The sequence below is a fragment of the Cyclopterus lumpus genome, chromosome 1 (assembly GCF_009769545.1).
Source record: "Cyclopterus lumpus isolate fCycLum1 chromosome 1, fCycLum1.pri, whole genome shotgun sequence".
Taxonomy (NCBI): domain Eukaryota; kingdom Metazoa; phylum Chordata; class Actinopteri; order Perciformes; family Cyclopteridae; genus Cyclopterus; species Cyclopterus lumpus.
In genome coordinates, this window is record NC_046966.1 from 23,330,004 (window position 1) to 23,348,622 (window position 18,619).

Genomic DNA, 18,619 nt, shown 5'->3' on the forward strand with positions numbered 1-18,619 from the left:
TATAACATTTTATAATAAATAATATTATTTAATATTTATTAATTAAGTGAATTATCAGAAAACACAAAGTACGGCTCGGGCTGACGGTGGAAAGTAGCGTCAGGATGGAAATACTCAAGTAAAAATATATAAAGCGTCGTAGTTTGTTGTGAACGTACTTTTTATTTCCGCCTCATGGTGGCGCTACAGGAGATGTCGGAGAGAAGATGATGATGATGACGATGATGATGAACGTCTCGCACGAAGTTTCAGTTGAAATAAAACCAAAATTAAACCGCGCCTCCCCCTTTTTTCTTTTGTCTCCCGCAGGTCGTTGGTGGATTAGACATTCACAAAAAGATGGTGGTGGACGTCTGACGGGTTTCTCTTTTGGTTTCTTTCCTCCATTTACTGAAGATCTGCTTGAAGACATCGTCCAACAAAATGCTCAACGAAAGTATTTTCTCTGTGAAAAATCCCCCATTTCTCCTCCTCCCCCCTCCCTCCCCCCATTTCTCCCCCCCTCCAAACTTTCACCAAGTATTAATCGAACAGGAACTCTCTGTGACTCGTCGCACTCTAAAAGCCGACGGACGGCTTTTTTTAGCGCAGAGCGACGGTTTCAGTTTGGTGGAGGAAAGCTGGTGTGTGCATGTGTCTTTAAGTGTGCATGTGTTCTGTATGTTTTACTGGTTTTTCAAGGTATGTTGGGGTTTCTTTTTTTTTTTTTATATATATATATATATATTTATTTTGGTGTCAGTTTTTTCTTTTTTTTTTGTTCTTTTATTTTGGAGAATCAAAGGAAGTCCATCTTTAAAGAGTAAGTCAACTTTAGTGGGTGCGTGTCGTTAGCGGCGATGTTACTTGATTTCAGAACAACACAAACGCAGCATGAAGTGCCAACAAGAATTTATTGACATGCAGGTTTAAAAAAAAAAAAAGAAACAAAAAAAACACAAAAACCAACAAACAAAAAAAATCTTGTCTTTTTATTTTAGAGATGTAATTGTATTATGGAATGCATTTATCTTACTGGAGTTATTTACACTTAAGGACAGCTTCACTTCACGGTCGTGTTCGGCTTCTTTTTAGTCTAACGAGGGCGAATATTTGTTTTCTTTCTTTCTTCATCATGAAGCACCGAGTTGTAGAAACGACTGAAATGTTGGAGGGGGGGGAGGGGGGCGACATGTAATTAACCAAAACTCCTACGTGACCTGAACGCAGCATAATGTCCGGGGGCGAGTCTGCATGAGTGTTGAGTAATCTATAAAAATAAACTACTTTACATACTTGTTTGTAGACGTAAAAAGATCACAGTTTTGCCATTTTTAGGGGAAAAAACGGTTTTATATTTTCTGTCCATTTTATTATAATAACCAAACAAGTGAACGTGCATCAATTCGTATATATATATATATATTTTTTCCCTCTCATGAATAGTTTCCCACGTTTTGCTCTCGTGAGAACCAGAAAGCGCAAAGCCTCCGATCCAGTTGGGACGACCTGCGGCGGAGTCTCGTCGCCCGTGACGACACAGATTTCGGTAAAAATATATTGCGAGTGTCGAGCTTCGGCAGAATCGGCAGAGACGAGACCGTAAAATGTCTTTTGGAAGAAGAGAAAAAGAAACCCGGGAGGGGGGGGACCGCGCTCGCCGCTTTTTGGACGTTCACGTCTTTTGCCAACTTCCTGTCACAGTATTTTAGCTCGCTGCTGAACGACTTTTCTACCTGAAACGACTTGTGACGTGTTTTGCATGACGTGTGATCTGATCTCCTCTTCTTCCTCTTCCTCTTCTTCTTCTGCCCGTTGCTCTTTGCATGTCGATCGGATTTTATTAAAAAGGCTTTTAAAGCTTTCTTAAAGCTTTTCTTCTACTTTTTTCTTTGTTTTTTTTTTTTCCAAAATCTGGTCTCGAAATTTAATGAAATGAGTGAAATGTCTTGCGAATGCAAATAATCTATTCTGCGCATGCTAGTATGTGTATTACTGGTTCGACCACTTGCATATTTGCATTTTTATACAGTTATACGATACAATCTAAAGTTTTTTGCTGCATGTTCAATAGTTAGAAATCACGAGGAATAGAAACCCTTAAAAAAAGGAAAAAAACACAAAAAACTTTATTTAGCTGTAATAGTTTCATAATTTAAACGTGTGGAAAATGGTGTCGGGGTTGTGTTTATTATTATTATTATTATTATTATCAGATGATGTATTTCATGGTGAGGAAAAGTAATCTTAACATCGTTTGTATTGTATTTCATTACTTTAGCATTTCACAGTTTTGGCTCATTTCATGAAATTCAGTGAGACCGTGTTGTGTTTACATATAAATAATGGTGATAAATAAATAAATAAAACATGGACATTTCAAGCACGTTGATGTTGCCAATAAAGGTTTAAACATGGAGGAAAAAGAAAAGAAAACTACAAAAACTGTATTCTTAAATGGGTTTTTTTTTTTTTTAGTCGCCTGCCACTCGCTCTGTTATAGGGATAAAAAAAAACATGTTTTTTTGTTTTCTTTACTTTAATTTTCTTTTTTTGTTATTAATAGTTGGTATCCTGCTTTTGTTTAATTTGAAGTATGTGCCGTTGGTTTAAAGGGATGTTTGTAATGGAGGCAACATGGATTCAGTCTTAGATTTTCACTCCCGTTTTCATCTTTGCTGCATCACTGAAACTTCAATACATGGAAAAAATGAGAAATAAAACTGTTTGAAAGTTATTACGGACGCCGTGGAGTTATAATCTCTTTGTGACACATTTAATGCTTACAGCTGTTCCAGTAATAATGTCTGTCAGCATATTAGAATATAATCCGTATTCTTGCATATTTTTTACTGAAGTAAATTCAAACACAATGCTGGGTTTTAACTTCAGTGAAGGATCGGAACACACAAACAAAAGCTCGTCTTTGCGGTGAGATCAAAACCTTCTCGAACGTGCAGTACTTCGTCGTTACCAGCAGGGGGCAGCATAGAGCTCCATGCGGTTTGTGCCTAACACGTTTTTGAGACTAGGTTAGTAGCTTCCTGCTTCTTTTGATGGAAGCATATTTTAGTTATCACGTTTTAAATATTTTATAGTTATTAATTAATTAATTTCCCTTCAGATGGTGCAGCTGTCTTCGGCTAAACTAAATGCTCTGATAGTTGACAGACCTGAAGATGGTTTGATAAATGGAAATGAGTAAAGAGCTAATAATCGTAGTGTTTTCGTCAGTTTAGAAAAATACATTTATATCTCCGTCGGGAGCATTCCGTCACTTGCACCGCCATGTTTCTACGGGAGCCCAGGAGGGACACTTGCTCTGGAGAGAGCCTTTCGCCTTTTGGTTCCAAAACAGTTGAAAATCGTTTTGTAATGAATGACATGACTCTGCTGCAAAGTATCACTGCAGTAAAATAATGTGCAGAAGAAGAAACTGTTTGTTGAAGTTTATATATTTTTATAGCTGCAGTCTTGTCCATAAAATCCCCAAAAGGTGTGTTTCCCTCCAGTGACCAGCAGGGGTCAGCAGAACACACATCAGAGGGAGGAGCGTTTGTTAAAGGCTTGAACAGACTGCACATATTCAACTTCCTCCTCTGATTCAGCAGCACATAGAGATCAGAAGTGAGTATGAGATGAGGAGGTGAGAGCTTTACAGAGAGCTGAGCTGTGGACCGACACTGAGATTGTTGCAGAGCTGCATTGGACTGTAAAGAGACACAAACATATTTATTATTATTTATTATGTGGGACTGACTTCTTCTGGTGGCTGCAGGAAAAGGAAGATAAAAAGACATAATAGTTTCCCTGCAGAGATTAAACTGCCACATGTCTGTAACTCTAGTAAAGTCTCAACCTGGAGGAGGAAACACGACCTCCCAAACAGAGCTGCCGGAAGGGGCGGGGCTATGACGTCACACTCCTGAAGTGAAACTGAAAGTTTGTTGAGCGACAGTCGAGACGAGTCTCTGTGTTTCTGTCCAAAGAAATATTAACTCTGCTCGTCGGGGTTTTCTCAACAGCTGACCCACAAACTGGTGAGTGACAGCTGATGATATTTACTGTGTTTCAATAACTGGTGTCAACTCAAAACTCACAGCTGTCATCAAACAGGAAGTTATACTCTTTTTATTTCATTACGACACGAGGTCAGATGGCCTCAAGTGAAGACTGACGAGGAGTAAAGTCAAATGAAAGATGATTAATGATTAATTATGTTTTTAGTGACTCTTTGACTTGTTCTCTGGGTGTAGATATGGCTGCTGCCAGCAATCTGCCATCTGAAGATCAGTTCCTGTGCTCCGTCTGTCTGGATGTGTTCACTGATCCAGTCACCACACCATGTGGACACAACTTCTGCAAGAAGTGCATCACTGAACACTGGAATGTGAGTGACAGGTGCCAGTGTCCCATGTGCAAAGAGGTTTTCACCACCAGACCAGATTTGAGGGTCAACACCTTCATCTCTGAGATGGTTTCTCAGTTCAGACAGTCGGCTCAACAGAAAGCCAGCAGCAGCAGCTCAGAGCAACAAGAGTCCAAACCAGGAGAAGTTCCCTGTGACGTCTGCACTGGAACCAAACTGAAGGCCCTGAAGTCCTGCCTGGTGTGTCTGGCCTCCTACTGTGAGACTCACCTGGAGCCTCATCTGACAATGTCAGGCCTGAAGAGACATCAGCTGATGGACCCTGTGGAGAACCTGGAAGACAGGATGTGTACGAAGCACGATAAACCTCTGGAGCTGTTCTGTAGGACCGACCAGACGTGTGTCTGCATGCTCTGCACTGTGTTAGACCACAAGATGCACAAGTTTGTTCCTCTGAAGGAAGAATATGAAGGAAAGAAGGTCGAGCTGGAGAAGACAGAGGCTGAACTTCAGGAGATGATCCAGAAGAGACGACTGAAGATTCAGGAGGTCAAACACAAAGTGGAGCTCAGTGAGGAAGATGCAGACAGAGAGAAAGCAGAAGGTGTTCAGGTCTTCACTGATCTGAAGGAGTCTGTTGAGAGAAAACTGAACGAGCTCATCAATACGATAGAAGAGAAGCAGAGAACAACAAAGAAACAGGCTGAAGACTCCATCAGAGAGCTGGAACAGGAAATCTCTGAGCTGATGAAGAGAAGCACTGAGGTGGAGAAGCTCTCCCTCTCTGAAGACCACCTCCACCTCCTCCAGAGTGTCCAGGCCCTAAACATCCACCATCCACCACCCACCAAGGACTGGTCTGAGGTCAGTGTTCCTCCAGCATCATATGAGGGGACTGTGGTGAGAGCTGTGTCTCAGCTGGAGGAGACTCTCAGTAAAAAGATCAAGAAGCTGGTTGTTGAAGTTGAGCTGAAGAGGGTCCAGAAGTTTGCAGTGGATGTGACTCTTGATCCTGAAACAGCTCATCCTCAACTCATCCTGTCTGCTGACGGGAAACAAGTGAAACATGGTGATGTGAAGAAGAATCTCCCAGACAACCCAGAGAGATTTTCTTCTTGTTCTTGTGTCTTAGCAAAGCAGAGTTTCTCTTCAGGCAGATTTTACTTTGAGGTTCAAGTTAAAGGAAAGACTGAATGGACTTTAGGAGTGACCAGAGAGTCGATCAACAGGAAGGGAGACTTCACACTGAGTCCTCTGAATGGTATCTGGACTTTATGGTTGAGAAATGGAAATGAGTATAAAGCTGCTGCTGGTCCTCCAGTTGTTCTCTCCCTGAAGTCTGGTCCTCAGAAGGTGGGGGTGTTTGTGGACTATGAGGAGGGTCTGGTCTCCTTCTATGACGTAGAAGCTGCAGCTCTCATCTTCTCCTTTACTGGCTGCTCCTTCAGGAAGAAACTCCTCCCATTCTTCTGTCCTAGTCTTAATTATGGTGGTAAAAACTCCTCCCCTCTGATCATCTCTCCTGTCAATCAAACTGCCTGATTCTTTTTTACCATCAGAAAGTCCCTGAACAATAATTAATCACCAACAATACATATTCACATTAAAGTAGTCTTCATACATCCAGTGTATTTATACACCAGACAAAGTTGTAATACTACAATACTGACACAGCGGTCAATATGTGGACACCAATCAATTAGAGACATAAAACAAAACAAACTGACGGACTGATACATTTGAAATAAAAAGACGTAATGTCATTTATGGTAATAAATGTACATATTTAGTGATAATATCTCTTGTGAACTTGTTTTCATCTGAATATGATGTGTCAGTAATCATTTGTGTCCCTCAAACAGCTTCAGGGTTAAAACATAAAAGTATCTTTAAGTTTGAGTCACTCTTATAAAGGTTATTTTTCTATTGAAAGGCTTCTTAAAGAGACCTGAGAGCTCTGTGACGCTCTGAGGAGTTGAACTTGATTTAAGAACGTTAAGGTTGTAATTGTACTGATTTACATTTATTTTAGTTTTACATTCAGATCGTATTACTTGTGGACTGTGGGTGTAACTCTGTTGATCTCCACACATGTTAACAGGGAGGATGTCTTTCCTCAAACTATATTATGTTAAAGGGACAGTGTTTGACATTCAGGGGGATTAATTAGCAGCAATGGAATATAATATTCATAACTATGTTTTAATCCGTGTTTAATGACCTCAGACTAATAATCGTAGTGTTTTCGTCATCTTAGAAAAAGACATTTCTATATCCGTCGGGAGCATTCCGCCATGTTTCTACAGGAGCCCAGAAGGGACATTTGCTCTTTAGAGAGCCTTTCGCCTTTTTTACATGACTGTACGGGTGCGTTCAGGATCCCCGGTGATAAATTACCGGAATACTGATGAGCCGCGACATTAGTACTCTTTAATGTTAAGAAAACCTTTTGATTTCATTTAATTTCTATTTTGTCCTTTTTTTTTTTATTTGATGTAAAAAAAAAGAAGAAATCCTGTACATGAATATCTTTTGATGGCTGTTCTGTTTGTGTATTAATGCCTTAACTACTAAATAAAATTGGTTCCAAAACTCGTTTTGTAATGAATGAAATTATTCTGCTGTAAAGTATCATTACAGTAAAATAATGTGCTGAATTTTTACTGCTGCATTCTTGTCCATTAAAATCCCCAAAGGTGTGTTTCCCTCCTGTGACCAGCAGGGGTCAGCAGAGCTCACATCAGACGACGTGGCTTTAAGAGAGATTGCATCAATTATACTCTTTCACCAGTCATTCTTTTTTTTACTTTTGACCTTTTTTATTTCATTGAATTTTGTGTATTGTCTGTATTAGATTGCATTTTCATGTTTTACAAATAAATATACAAATCAAAAATAAATATTAGTGAGCTTTACGTAATAAAAAAAACTGTTTTGAATTATATTGAGCTGAATTCAAGAGATGTTGTTTGTTTATTAATTACATTTTACTTGAATCGCTGAGTAGACTTTAATTATATTGTATCAGGAAAATCAAATATGCAGGAAATTTTTCACACCTAAACCGATTCGTACAACTCCATCAATGGGGATTCCCAAGTGACCTCATCCGTAATAAGGTCGAAGGTCACATGAGGCACGTGGGGACACTCCCATCAGCTCTGTTTACACCAAATCCATTTTGACTAATTATTATAATGGTTAATCATTCACGTGTGTTTTGGGGCGTTTCATGTCTAACTATTATATTTTCTTTCTTCTCATGCCAGCGTTTTTTGTATTTTTAGCGACCTAGAGCCAGCTTGGGATCCCTTTATGCAGCTTTTTAACTGTTGATCATGCCATCGTGCCTTAGACTGAGTGGTTAACCCTGCAAATCTTCTTTTAAACGATCCCGAATCAGTTAAGAACACGGCTTCATCCCTGCAGATTTAAACCTAGAAGCATCTAAAGGCTCCTCGGCATCTGGTTCTTTCTCCCCACAGGTGTGGATGTCGTCTGTAGAAGCTGGAGGGACACCGACCTGTCAGCTCGCCTGTCACCGTCCTCTGGGATCGGCCCGGGAATAATTAATGGGGCAGGGGGGGGGGGTCATCCAGAGTTCAGGGTAACTCTCAGGTAACTTCATTTCACCTGCAGGTAAAAGGATCTGCCATTAACACTTTCGTCCATGTTGTCGGAGGCATCAAATGACAAGAAAGACACACACACACACACACACAGACAGACAATGAGGATGTGTGTGTGTGTGTGTGTGTGTGTGTGTGTGTGTGTGTGTGTGTGCATTTAGCTAATAAAATGGCCAACCTTTGGCTCCTGTTTGGGTCTAACAGTGATTGTATTGAAGCTATAATACGTTATATCCCGTTCGGACACCAGGGGGCAGCAGAGATCCACATCGCGTGACTGTGACGGCATTTCTCACTATTATTATTATTATTATTATTATTAGTGGGGTTTTTTTTCAAACCAAACGATCGATTAATGGAGAAAATAATCAACAGATCAATCCAATAATTGTATAATAATAAAAAACGAACTCCACTTTAACCAACCACAACGGTAAAACCCTGCTTTTACATTAATGCACGACTAATAATCTAAATTACAGAGACATTGTTATACTTTAAAGTACATTTTTTTTCCTGATAATACTTACATACTTTAATCTAAGTTAAATGCAGGTAACAGAGTATTTCTGGTACTTTTATTGAAGCAAATGACCCAACATTGTTCACATCAATCGGATAAAACATGCTCAACTCATTCCCATGTTAACAGTAGGATGCATGTTATTAAAAATGATTTCTCTTCATTCAGAGGTCTACAATCTGATTTATTGACATGAATTTAAACCTGTCAGAGCTGCTTGTTTTGCATTAAAAGATAAACTTCACATAAACCCTCCTCCTGCCCCGTTGAAGGGACTGAAGTGAGTCCTCGTTTGGGACAAAGCAAGCGAGATTAAACCCGAGGCAGATTGCATCGGTGCGCCTGTGATTTGGAGGCTTACGGTTACACACCTGTCGGCTGATAGCGAGGCTCGGGTTCACCTGCCGGGGGGACGGAATATCTGCTCCATCACACAGCTGCCAGACCGGTAATGAAGAGAGCCGGCGAGCCCGAACCGGGACCACCTGACCCGGGACCACCTGACTGGGACGCAGGTGACCCCCCCTCAAAAAGATACCATCTGTAATCTGGTGCTTTTATGATGTTTTTACATGTTTAAACTTTTATTTTACTTTATTCTGAGCCACGTATTCAACCTGAGTTAATTATGTTTTTTCTTCTTCTTGTTATGTAATCTCTCTTATTGTTATTGCTTCTGTTCTTACTCTTTAAAGCGCTATAGAAATACGATATATACAATACATTTGTATTATTAACCTGTGGTTCACAAATGATTTTTCTATTTTATTTTATGTATTTAAGTCGGTGGTGGAATGTCACTAATTTAGTCCTTAACCGTTTTGACTGTTTCTTATAGTATGTTCTTGTACTTCTATGTTTCAGAAGTACTTTTTAACCCTTCTTTTTAAAACTACATATATGTGAATATTTCCATTAGAGCAGAAGCTCATCAAACAATCTCCAATAAGTCAACAAACCATTTAAAAACTTTAAAAAGTCAAAGCCAGCTTATGTTTAAAACTCGTCACATTACCACATTCATGTCTGTTTTTATAATAATAATAATAATAATAAATAATAATAATAATAAAAAGACCACAACCAACAATGAAATGAACAATAAAACTTTTATTGGTAAAACACTTTCCAATCTGTTAAAGTGCTTCATAGAAAATAAAATATAGACAAACAAACAAGAAAAAAGAAAAGTGCCTCTTCATGTTCATGATCACAAAAAAGAAATTAGATATAAATTTGACTATAAGAATGTTTACAAACTAGCCCCCTACATCAATGGGCTGTTTAAGTCTTTTTTATTTTTTTAATATTTATCTACAGATTCATTAATGTGCAAAAAAAAAAAGTTTGGTTCCAAATTTCTCGGGGGGGAAAAGGCAATATTTTTATATATATATATATATATATATATATATATATATATATATATATATATATATATATATATATAAAATGATTAAGAGCCAAAGCTGGTAATTTTTAAATGACGAGTAACTTCAGTTTTGTAGCCGATTATCAGAAAAAGACGTGAGTTCGATACCAATCTCACGTCCGTGCTGCGCGAGTACAGATCTGGAGTCAGTAGTAAGTGGTTAGCTTAGCTTAGCTTAAAGACTGGAAACAGGGGGAAACTGCTAGCCTCGCCTCAAAGTGAGCTTTGAGGTGTTGCTCGATGTATTTTCATTTGTAATTTTAGACAGAGCCATGCTAGCAGTTTCCCTCCGCTTCCAGTCTTTACGCTAAGCTAGGCTAACTTTATGCTAAGCTAGGCTAACTGACTGCGATGTTGTATGTTTTCCACTTTCTGGAAGACGCAAAAACTGTGGTTTAAAAAAAGGTTTAAAATAAATCGGAGGTTATAAATACGACATGAGCATCAAATTACAGTTCAATGTATTTGTACAGAGACGTGTGTTCTGCTAACGAACGGGGCTAACGGCTTACAGCAACAGCTGGACGGACGGAGCTCACAGGTGAGGTGAGACAGGTGAGGCGCGACAGGTGAGGCGAGACGGGTGGCTGGAGGCCGGTCTCCGTCAGGTCGGAGCTCGGAGGTTTTGGGCGTCCTGCAGTCGCCGCCGTCTTCTCTCCATCGCCAGCTGCTTCTTCTGCTCGATCTCGGCTGCAGAACATTTACCTGCAGAAGAACACGGGACACAAAGTCCATTTTAAATCAACAGGAAACGACAATTACAACATCTAAATATGTATTCGTGAACTAAAAAATATGAAGAAAAGAAAGAAGTTGTGTGGAAGACGACAAATGGAAAGAAGGGTTAAAAAAATTAGAGCGGCCCCTTAAAAAGGTTCTCATTACAGAACCATCTGTGTGTTGTTGCTTCTACACGGCTCTCAACATGGCGCCTAAAAGCGCCAACAGTGTAAACAATAATAACCTGAGAGAGAGAGAGAGAGAGAGATAGAGAGATAGACAGACAGAGAGAGAGAGAGCGTAGCAAATAGTTGTTGTATTAATATTGAATATTATAGAGAACTAAATAAAAAGAATAAATTGATTGTAACCATTTTTGTAAAATTCTGGGAATATATTGAAGGAGGGAACTTTCCATGAAAATTAAATAAAAAATGTTTTTGAATCGGATCGCATTCATGCAGAAAACTGGCGGCTTCAAAAGGTCTGGAGCCCTCTCAGCTCTCACCGTTGCTGGTCGCCGTAGGAACCGGGTCGTTTGGCTTCTTGAAGGTGAACTGGTCTTTGCCCGGCGTCCACGTGGAGCCGCTCGTGGACCCCGAAGTGTTTTTTGCTTGCGAGTACCTGAAGGACTCCGTCAACCGAACGCCTGCAGCGACGGAACCGCCGGTCCACGACCCGCCGGCCGGCCGCCCCGCAGCGCAGGCGAGACTCGCCGCCGTCTGTTTTTTGGGGTCAAAAGGTTGCCGATCGTCCGGCTGCCGGTTGGATGACGGCGGCGGAGACGCTCTCGGTTGTGACGCGCGACCCCCGGGAGGAGCCCGCCCGGCGGACACGTTCTCCGCGCTCTGCAGCTGGTTCTCCACGTCTTCGCACATCTCACACAGCAGGTCGTCGTCGGCCGGGTCGTCCCAAACCGGGTCGGGCGAGAAGAACGCGGACAGGTCCTCGTCCGGGAGGTCGGTCGCCTCGCCGCGGGACGGAGCCGACGCGGGTTCCGTCGGAAAGCTTCGAGCCGACGTGTTCCACGCGGTCGCGTCGGAAGCCCTCTGAGGAACCGGCGGTTTCTGAGGAACCGGCTTCACCGCGTCGGATGTTCGCTGAGTTGGAGAAAACCGGTTCCGCTGAGCGTCTTTCACTGCCGCCTTTGAGCCGTGATCCACCTTCGGGTTCGTCTGGATTCTTTGGAAAGAAAAATTCAGATTGGGCTCCAGTTTGAAGGTCGCTCTTTGTCTCACGTTGTCCTGGACGACGCTCGCCGGACTTTCCCGTCGAGGTCGTACTTGACCGAGTGGCTTCTGGGTCGAACTGTGCCGCGGAGCGGCGAAGCTCTGAGGATCCTGCGTCATCGCCAACACCAAAGAGTCGTTCAGCAGGTCATCGTTTTCCCAGTCGTCCTCAAACTCGTCTTTCGCCGCCGTGGAGACGCCCGAAGTGGAGACGCCCGATGTGGAGACGCCCGAAGTGGCGCCGTGCGAGGCCGAGGGAGCAGGCGGTTTCCCAGCAGCCTCTCTGGAAGCAGGTTTGACTTGCGACGGTTGACTCAGACTTCCGCTCAAACGTTGAGTCGGTCCGTCGAACAGGAAGTCCAGATCGTCCTCCATGCGGAACCGCTCGTCCGTCCCGTTCGGCGCCTTCGCGGCCGGCCGGCGACTCGCGGGGAACGAAGCGTCGCTTCGATCGGCGTTCTCCGAATCCGAGACGTCCTCTGACAGGAGCTCCGGGCTCCGCCGGTCGTCCACTTCTTCTTCTTCTTCCCGACGAAACATGTTGAAGTCGAACTGTTTGGCGAGCTTCAGCAGGTCGTCCACTCCGTTGGGCCTGCGTCAAAACAACAACAACAAACAACAACGTTAAAAAGGTCACTGCGACGACGCGGCGAAGTCCCTCTGGAAGCATCGGTACGTCTCCGTCGGCACTGTTGCCGTTGTCTGCGCTGTTCGTCACGTACATGTTGTGAATTTAGCTCCTTTAAAAAAAGGTTTGGAAATCTGCGTTTGCCTCATTTTGCTGCGAGGCAAACATGTCAATTAAAATTCAACGGGAGACATTTCATTATTTATTTATTTTTAAATAAAGAGGCATTTGTATAATTTACTTACATTTCTTTTTACATCTTTATTGGTTTATTTTTTGCCCCTTTGGCATTATGTTCCAGTTGCGCCGCTGCAGAATTTTAAGTCTTAAAGAAACGTTTTCACATATAAACATTTGAATCCACACACACACACACACACACACACACACACACACACACACACACACACACACACACACACACACACACACACACACACACACACACACACACACACACACACACACACACACACACACACACACACACACACACACACACACACACACACACACACACACACACACACACACACACACACACTTAGGAGCATCATCTCACGACCTCCAACTCTCATTGACCCCCTATCTGGCCTGTGGACTTCTAACGAGAGGAGGAGGAGGATGATGATGAAGACGAAGACCAGCAGCTCAGTTCTTCTTCACCTACCGCGGGGATTTCTTCTTGGGTTTGGGACCTTGAGCGTCGGGCGTGCATGGGATGGCGGCGCTGTCTCCGATCCACTGCTGTAAAGTCGGCTCTGCGACCGTCGGCCTGCCGTGCTTCAAGAAACAAACAACAACGCGCTTTAAATTAATGCATTTTTTATTGGCTCTGCGGTTTGCTTATCACGGAGTTTAGTCATGGGGGGGGGGAGGGGGGGAGGGGGGCGTTACTGACCTTTGGAGCGATCCTGTTAACAATATCAGAGATGTCCACAACTCCAGGAGGCTTCTGTTTCTTTCCTCTTTTACCTGCAAAAAAAAAAATAATTAAAGCTTTTTCTGTCAACAGTAATTAATCCAAATGTGTATAAAATTATAGAAAAAACAAAGAAACGTCAAATGTTTGACTTTTGTGTGCCTAAAGGAATTAATCAGTAATCATTTATTTATTCTGCCGATAGCTAATCAATTAACTCTACCGCCACTACAGCAAAATATTAATAATAATACATTTTTTATTCGTATGGTCGCTTTAAGAGGTACTCAAAAAAGGTAAAAACAGAAACAATAAAAGCAATAACAATATAAAAAGAGAGATGATATTGTAACAGGAAGCGCTTCACTAAAACGCTCTGGAGAGAAACCTGGAAGTTTACCGGGCCCGTTGGGCGAAGGGGAGGTGGCGTCCCAGATGATGTCCTGCTGGAAGTCAGAGTCGTTGTTCGGAGACTCGGCACTGAAACCGGCACCGGCTCTGGGCCTCGGGATCCTGGTCGGGGTCTTAAACTCTGCAATGAGAAGAAATGCAGATTTAACAAACAACAAGATTTATTTTTCAGCCTATTCGACTTCGACCAGAGAGGTCAGAGGTCAAAGGTCGAGGCCTGGAGTTGGTATAATCCATACACGGACGGATGTGCAGCGAATAACTGCAGACTGTAACGGCTTAATAGTTTAATACGTTAAGGAAAGGTAAGGAGACGGGAGAGGAAAGGAGACGAGAGAGGAAAGGAGACGGGAGAGGAAAGGAGACGGGAGAGGAAAGGAGACGGGAGAGGAAAGGAGACGAGAGGTAAGGAGACGGGAGAGGAAAGGAGACGAGAGAGGAAAGGAGACGGGAGAGGTAAGGAGACGGGAGAGGTAAGGAGACGAGAGAGGAAAGGAGACGGGAGAGGAAAGGAGACGAGAGAGGAAAGGAGACGAGAGAGGAAAGGAGACGGGAGAGGTAAGGAGACGAGAGAGGAAAGGAGACGGGAGAGGTAAGGAGACGGGAGAGGAAAGGAGACGGGAGAGGAAAGGAGACGGGAGAGGTAAGGAGACGAGAGAGGTAAGGAGACGGGAGAGGAAAGGAGACGAGAGAGGTAAGGAGACGGGAGAGGAAAGGAGACGGGAGAGGAAAGGAGACGGGAGAGGTAAGGAGACGGGAGAGGAAAGGAGACGAGAGAGGAAAGGAGACGGGAGAGGAAAGGAGACGGGAGAGGTAAGGAGACGGGAGAGGAAAGGAGACGGGAGAGGTAAGGAGACGGGAGAGGTAAGGAGACGAGAGAGGAAGGCAAGGGCGCATAAATACGCCTTCTGACCCGGCTGCTGGCTCTTTGGAGAGCCGACCTCCGCCGCTGTCTGAGTCCGCCTGAAGCTTCTCCTCAGCCGGTTGGGTTTCGTCGGACCGACCGGAGGTTCGACCGTCCCGCGGCTCCGGTTCATGGTCACCGGCCGTTTTACCGGTGAGTCCCGGCCGACCGCTTTCGGGTAACGCTCCGAGTTGTACTCTGTTATTTACAGGTCGTTTTGTTGTTGGAGATTCGGCCGTTCGGCGAGTGTTTTTGAACGTCCCGCCATCTTTCTTCGTTGTTCCCAGGGTTCCTTGCGAAGGAGGGGGCGGGGCGTTCACGAGCAACAAAGCTGCGTTCACGAGCGACAAAGCTGCGCTTATTGCGCACGCAGAACTGCGTCAGGACGTTATCCGGACAGTAGTTTATTAGTGGTTTATTTTTTTCATTAAAAAGTTAAATATCAAAGGTGGAATGTAACTAACTACATTTACTATAACATTTACTTGGGACTTGAGGCCTATTTTACATTGTATACTACTTTATACTTCGTCTCCACTACATTTACTTGTAGATTCAGATTATGAATATAAAATATTAATCAATTTATACATTCTGCAATAGGATGTGATTATAGGTTAAACTAATCATAAAGTAATACGACTAAATGTGACATTAATCCAGTAAACTGGAGCAACGTCTTATATAATTCTTGAAATGTGCTTTTCTGTGTGGTAACTTTTTACTTTGGTACTTATATTTTGATGCTAATACTCCCAAGTACAATATTGGCCTCTGAAATGTAGGGGAGAGGAAGTATAAAGTAGCAGAATATGCAAAGTAAAGTACCTCAAAGTTGCACTTAAATACAGTACTTTAGTAAATTTACTTTTAATGCTCAAAACCCAAAACTCTCACAATATTTATTTTGTGCCTAAACATTACTATTATTGATAACCATAATAAAATAGCAAGCAGGTCAGAAAAGTGTAATACAGTAAATAAATATTACAGTTACTTGAAGGACACAGCTGACAGGAGATTGCTTTTAGATTCTGAATATTTGTAATTATTAAATGAGGAGACACAAGTATACGAGTTTCTGGTGTAAGATGCATCTTTATGTACAATACAGAGGTTGAAAAAAAGCATCAGTAGCAGGTTGTTTGTGAAGCTGTCAGCAGCAGCGCTCCTCGTCCTCCAACGTTTCCCCCCCAAGGAGGGATCAGCCCGTCCCATCCCGCTGGGCCTCACAGCATATATGCACACACACTGTGATGTGAGCGCACCGAGGCTGCTGCGGAAAACAAGCTCCCTTCAAAATGAGATGAATGCTATTTGGGAAAAAATAAAAACACATGGAAAGGGACTGATTCACTGAGTTATGGCAGATGTCTGCGGAGGAAGTCCGTAAGTGCTCTTAACTTCCATCTTATAGTTCCCTTATATTGAACAGTATTTCTCCTGATGCACATTTTTAAAAGAATGCACTGTTTATGTTTTGTTTGTCAACTGCATGTTGTTGTGCATCCCTGTGTTGCAAAAATGACAATAAATGATCCTTGAACCCCTGAATCGTTAAAATCGTTATGTCTCATAAGTCAACAGAACAAAACAAGAATTTTGAGCCTGGCTTCATGGCCAGATTTCTGTTCTGCAAATGAGCACATATTTAATAAGCTAATGCCTTATTTGCATATTTAGGCGTAACATTCTGGGAAACATGTAATCCAAACGGTGATGTCTATTAGTTGTATAAAGCCATTCAAAGTAACTGAACATGGAATCAAGACACATGCAAACATCTTATTAACATGCAAAATAAAATATGTACGACAATAGTGAGCTACAATAAACTAAAGTACAGGAATAGTTGTTATTTATCAAGACTTTACCACAAATACGTTTCGACTAGTTTCATAAAAAAAATGTCTGCCACTAATGTGCTTTTGTAGGAATATAGATCAAATAAACACTGCTGAAGATCCTCACTGATCTCGCTCATTAAATATTTACCAGTGGGAAGACACAGTTGTCCATAATGTGCTCCCTGCAGATGTCCAGCAGCTGCTAGTTAGATGATGCCCCCCCCCCCCCCCCCCCCCCCCCCCCCCTTGAAAGAGGAACAGGAGGAACTCTGGACCGGTCTGGAGGGAGAGCATCTCAGGAGGCCGATACCACCACCGCGTGTCCCTGGGAAGATGATGAAGAGAAGCCTCCGTCTTCCCAGCTCCATCAAAGCCAAAGGGGACCACGACAGAGAAGTAGAGCTTCCAGCCAGCAGCTCGGCGAATAAAAATAGAAAGTGATGGAGAGGACGGTGGAGGATCAGGAGAGTCTAGGTCAAGATATTCATTCTCAACCAAAAACCGATGAAACGGCTTCCGGCTGAAGTCCGTTATGATGCCTGGCAGGAACCTTCGTCAGATCCTGGAACCTGAAACTACCCCTGAGCCTCTTTGAAGTATGTATGTCATTATGGCAAAAAGGTCCTCCGTGCTGTTTGGTCCGCAAGAAACCAGTTGAACGTTGGATGTGACGTTTGTGGGGAAATGATTTACACAACAAGCCTTTTCAACCCGACCGTCGTTTTATTTTTTTTACCGTCATCCAAAAAGAGCGCCTGCATGCAGCCCCTGTTTTCTGAGCCCGGCGACCCCTCCGCCTCGCAGCCAAACACCGATACGCAGCGCACCTCATGGCCTAAGTAGAAAACCCTGCTGCTCTAAAGAAAACAGGTTTTCCGATGCGCCGAGAAAGGAATCCGTGGCAGAGCTGTCAGAAAGGAAAGAGGCAGCAGCTACCTGGTTTTTACATTACAGTGGCTAAATGGCCCCCCCCCCCCCCCCCACAACCCACACCGGCAATCATTGTCCGTCTTTGAAAGGCGATCCGGGGACGCCGGCGGAGGCTCGTTAGAAAAAAGGTCTGAGCGCTTTCAGGTCAGAGACACCCCGCTCTCTGATCTCGCCAATCAATCACTGTCTGCTTAGAAGTGCCAGAGACCCTCCGGGGTGCAAGCGGCGGCACCGGCTCTCATCTGTTGGCCGCTGGAATCGAACCCGTTTGTGAGTCAGAGTGCAGCGACAGGACGAAGTCTGGATGCTGAACGTACTCCGCAGGGATAGCTTTCTAAAACACCTGGCTTCACGTCTTCAGTATTTTCTTTTCTACGACAGTAAATGGTCCACGACTAAATGAGCATTAATCAAAATGAATTGAAAGATAACCGAAACTGTTCTAACTTGGATCGCTCGCAGTTAGAATCTGATGGAGAAAATACATCTTAAGGACCTTTTTAGAAGAGACGGTTCAAACTCGAGTTGCCGAGTGTTGGAGACGTTCTGCAGAGCTAGATGGCATCTGGCTCGTGTTGCTAGTTTCTACTGAACTACAACCGCCTCCTGGTGTCCCGGCGCATCGGCTCACGGACGAGATGTTCGTTTTTTACAGTTTCGAGGTAATCGATACTGCGAGCTAACACCAATGAGCTAGCTAACGGTGGTTCAGCAGAAAGAAAACAGCTCCTACATTAAGCTGCTCACAACACGGCGAGAAATTTGCGCCATCAGCGTCGTCAACGATGTCTCGGTAAACATATTGTCTGTCTGTCTGTCTGTCTGCCTGTCTGTCTGTCTGTCTGCCTGCCTGTCTGTCTGTCTGTCTGTCCGTCTGCACTCACCTTCCTGCTCATTTCACTCTCAGTCTTTTGCGTAAATCAATCTTTATTTATACTCATATTCTATCCCAGCTGCAAATTGGGGGGGCGGGACACAATAACTTTAGCTCTTCCGGTGTGGTTCCTTATCACAAGTGATCAAGATGGCCGAAATAGTCTCTGCTCAGAGGGCCTGTTGTTGCAATTGATTTTGGAAGAGCAAGAAGCTTTTGATG

At 43.2% G+C, this 18,619-nt stretch overlaps 4 protein-coding genes across 6 annotated transcripts in view; 2 read left to right on the plus strand and 2 right to left on the minus strand.

The window, feature by feature from the left end:
• ppp3r1b (protein phosphatase 3 (formerly 2B), regulatory s1ubunit B, alpha isoform, b) overlaps nucleotides 1-2,352 on the plus strand; it is a 22,262-nt gene extending 19,910 nt beyond the window's left edge. Inside the window, exon 6 of the mRNA XM_034536659.1 lies at nucleotides 310-2,352. Coding sequence (XP_034392550.1) covers nucleotides 310-357 — 48 coding nt within the window. The 3' untranslated portion in view covers nucleotides 358-2,352. The remainder of the gene's footprint in view (nucleotides 1-309) is intronic.
• The window catches only part of LOC117732764 (E3 ubiquitin-protein ligase TRIM21-like), a 299,335-nt gene extending 292,399 nt beyond the window's left edge, over nucleotides 1-6,936 (plus strand). Inside the window, exons 1-2 of one of the 2 annotated variants that reach the window (XM_034535927.1) lie at nucleotides 3,885-4,019; nucleotides 4,236-6,936. In XM_034535927.1, the coding sequence (XP_034391818.1) occupies nucleotides 4,238-5,890 (1,653 nt within the window). In that variant the 5' untranslated portion in view covers nucleotides 3,885-4,019; nucleotides 4,236-4,237 and the 3' untranslated portion in view covers nucleotides 5,891-6,936. Of the gene's footprint in view, nucleotides 1-3,884; nucleotides 4,020-4,235 lie in introns of those variants that run through there. The other variant, XM_034535937.1, reaches the window with a different exon arrangement.
• LOC117732666 (E3 ubiquitin-protein ligase TRIM21-like) overlaps nucleotides 1-18,619 on the minus strand; it is a 703,346-nt gene that overhangs the window by 122,000 nt on the left and 562,727 nt on the right. The gene's annotated exons all lie outside the window — the stretch shown is intronic.
• etaa1 (ETAA1 activator of ATR kinase) lies at nucleotides 9,961-15,024 on the minus strand. The gene is made up of 6 exons (XM_034535669.1): nucleotides 14,756-15,024; nucleotides 13,832-13,963; nucleotides 13,411-13,484; nucleotides 13,180-13,292; nucleotides 11,161-12,473; nucleotides 9,961-10,637 (listed from the first exon to the last, which is right to left on the minus strand). Exons 1-6 carry the CDS (start codon nucleotides 14,877-14,879, stop codon nucleotides 10,537-10,539), a joined length of 1,857 nt encoding a protein of 618 aa, XP_034391560.1. The 5' UTR covers nucleotides 14,880-15,024; the 3' UTR covers nucleotides 9,961-10,536.

Excerpts from the sequence above, each read along its gene's own strand:
- etaa1 (XM_034535669.1), bottom strand. The coding sequence starts at position 14,879 with ATGAACCGGAGCCGCGGGACGGTCGAACCTCCGGTCGGTCCGACGAAA. Across the intron at positions 13,964-14,755 it reads TCCAAAGAGCCAGCAGCCGG|AGTTTAAGACCCCGACCAGG; the intron begins GTCAGAAGGCGT and ends TTCTCATTGCAG. Across the intron at positions 13,293-13,410 it reads TTAACAGGATCGCTCCAAAG|CACGGCAGGCCGACGGTCGC; the intron begins GTCAGTAACGCC and ends TGTTTCTTGAAG.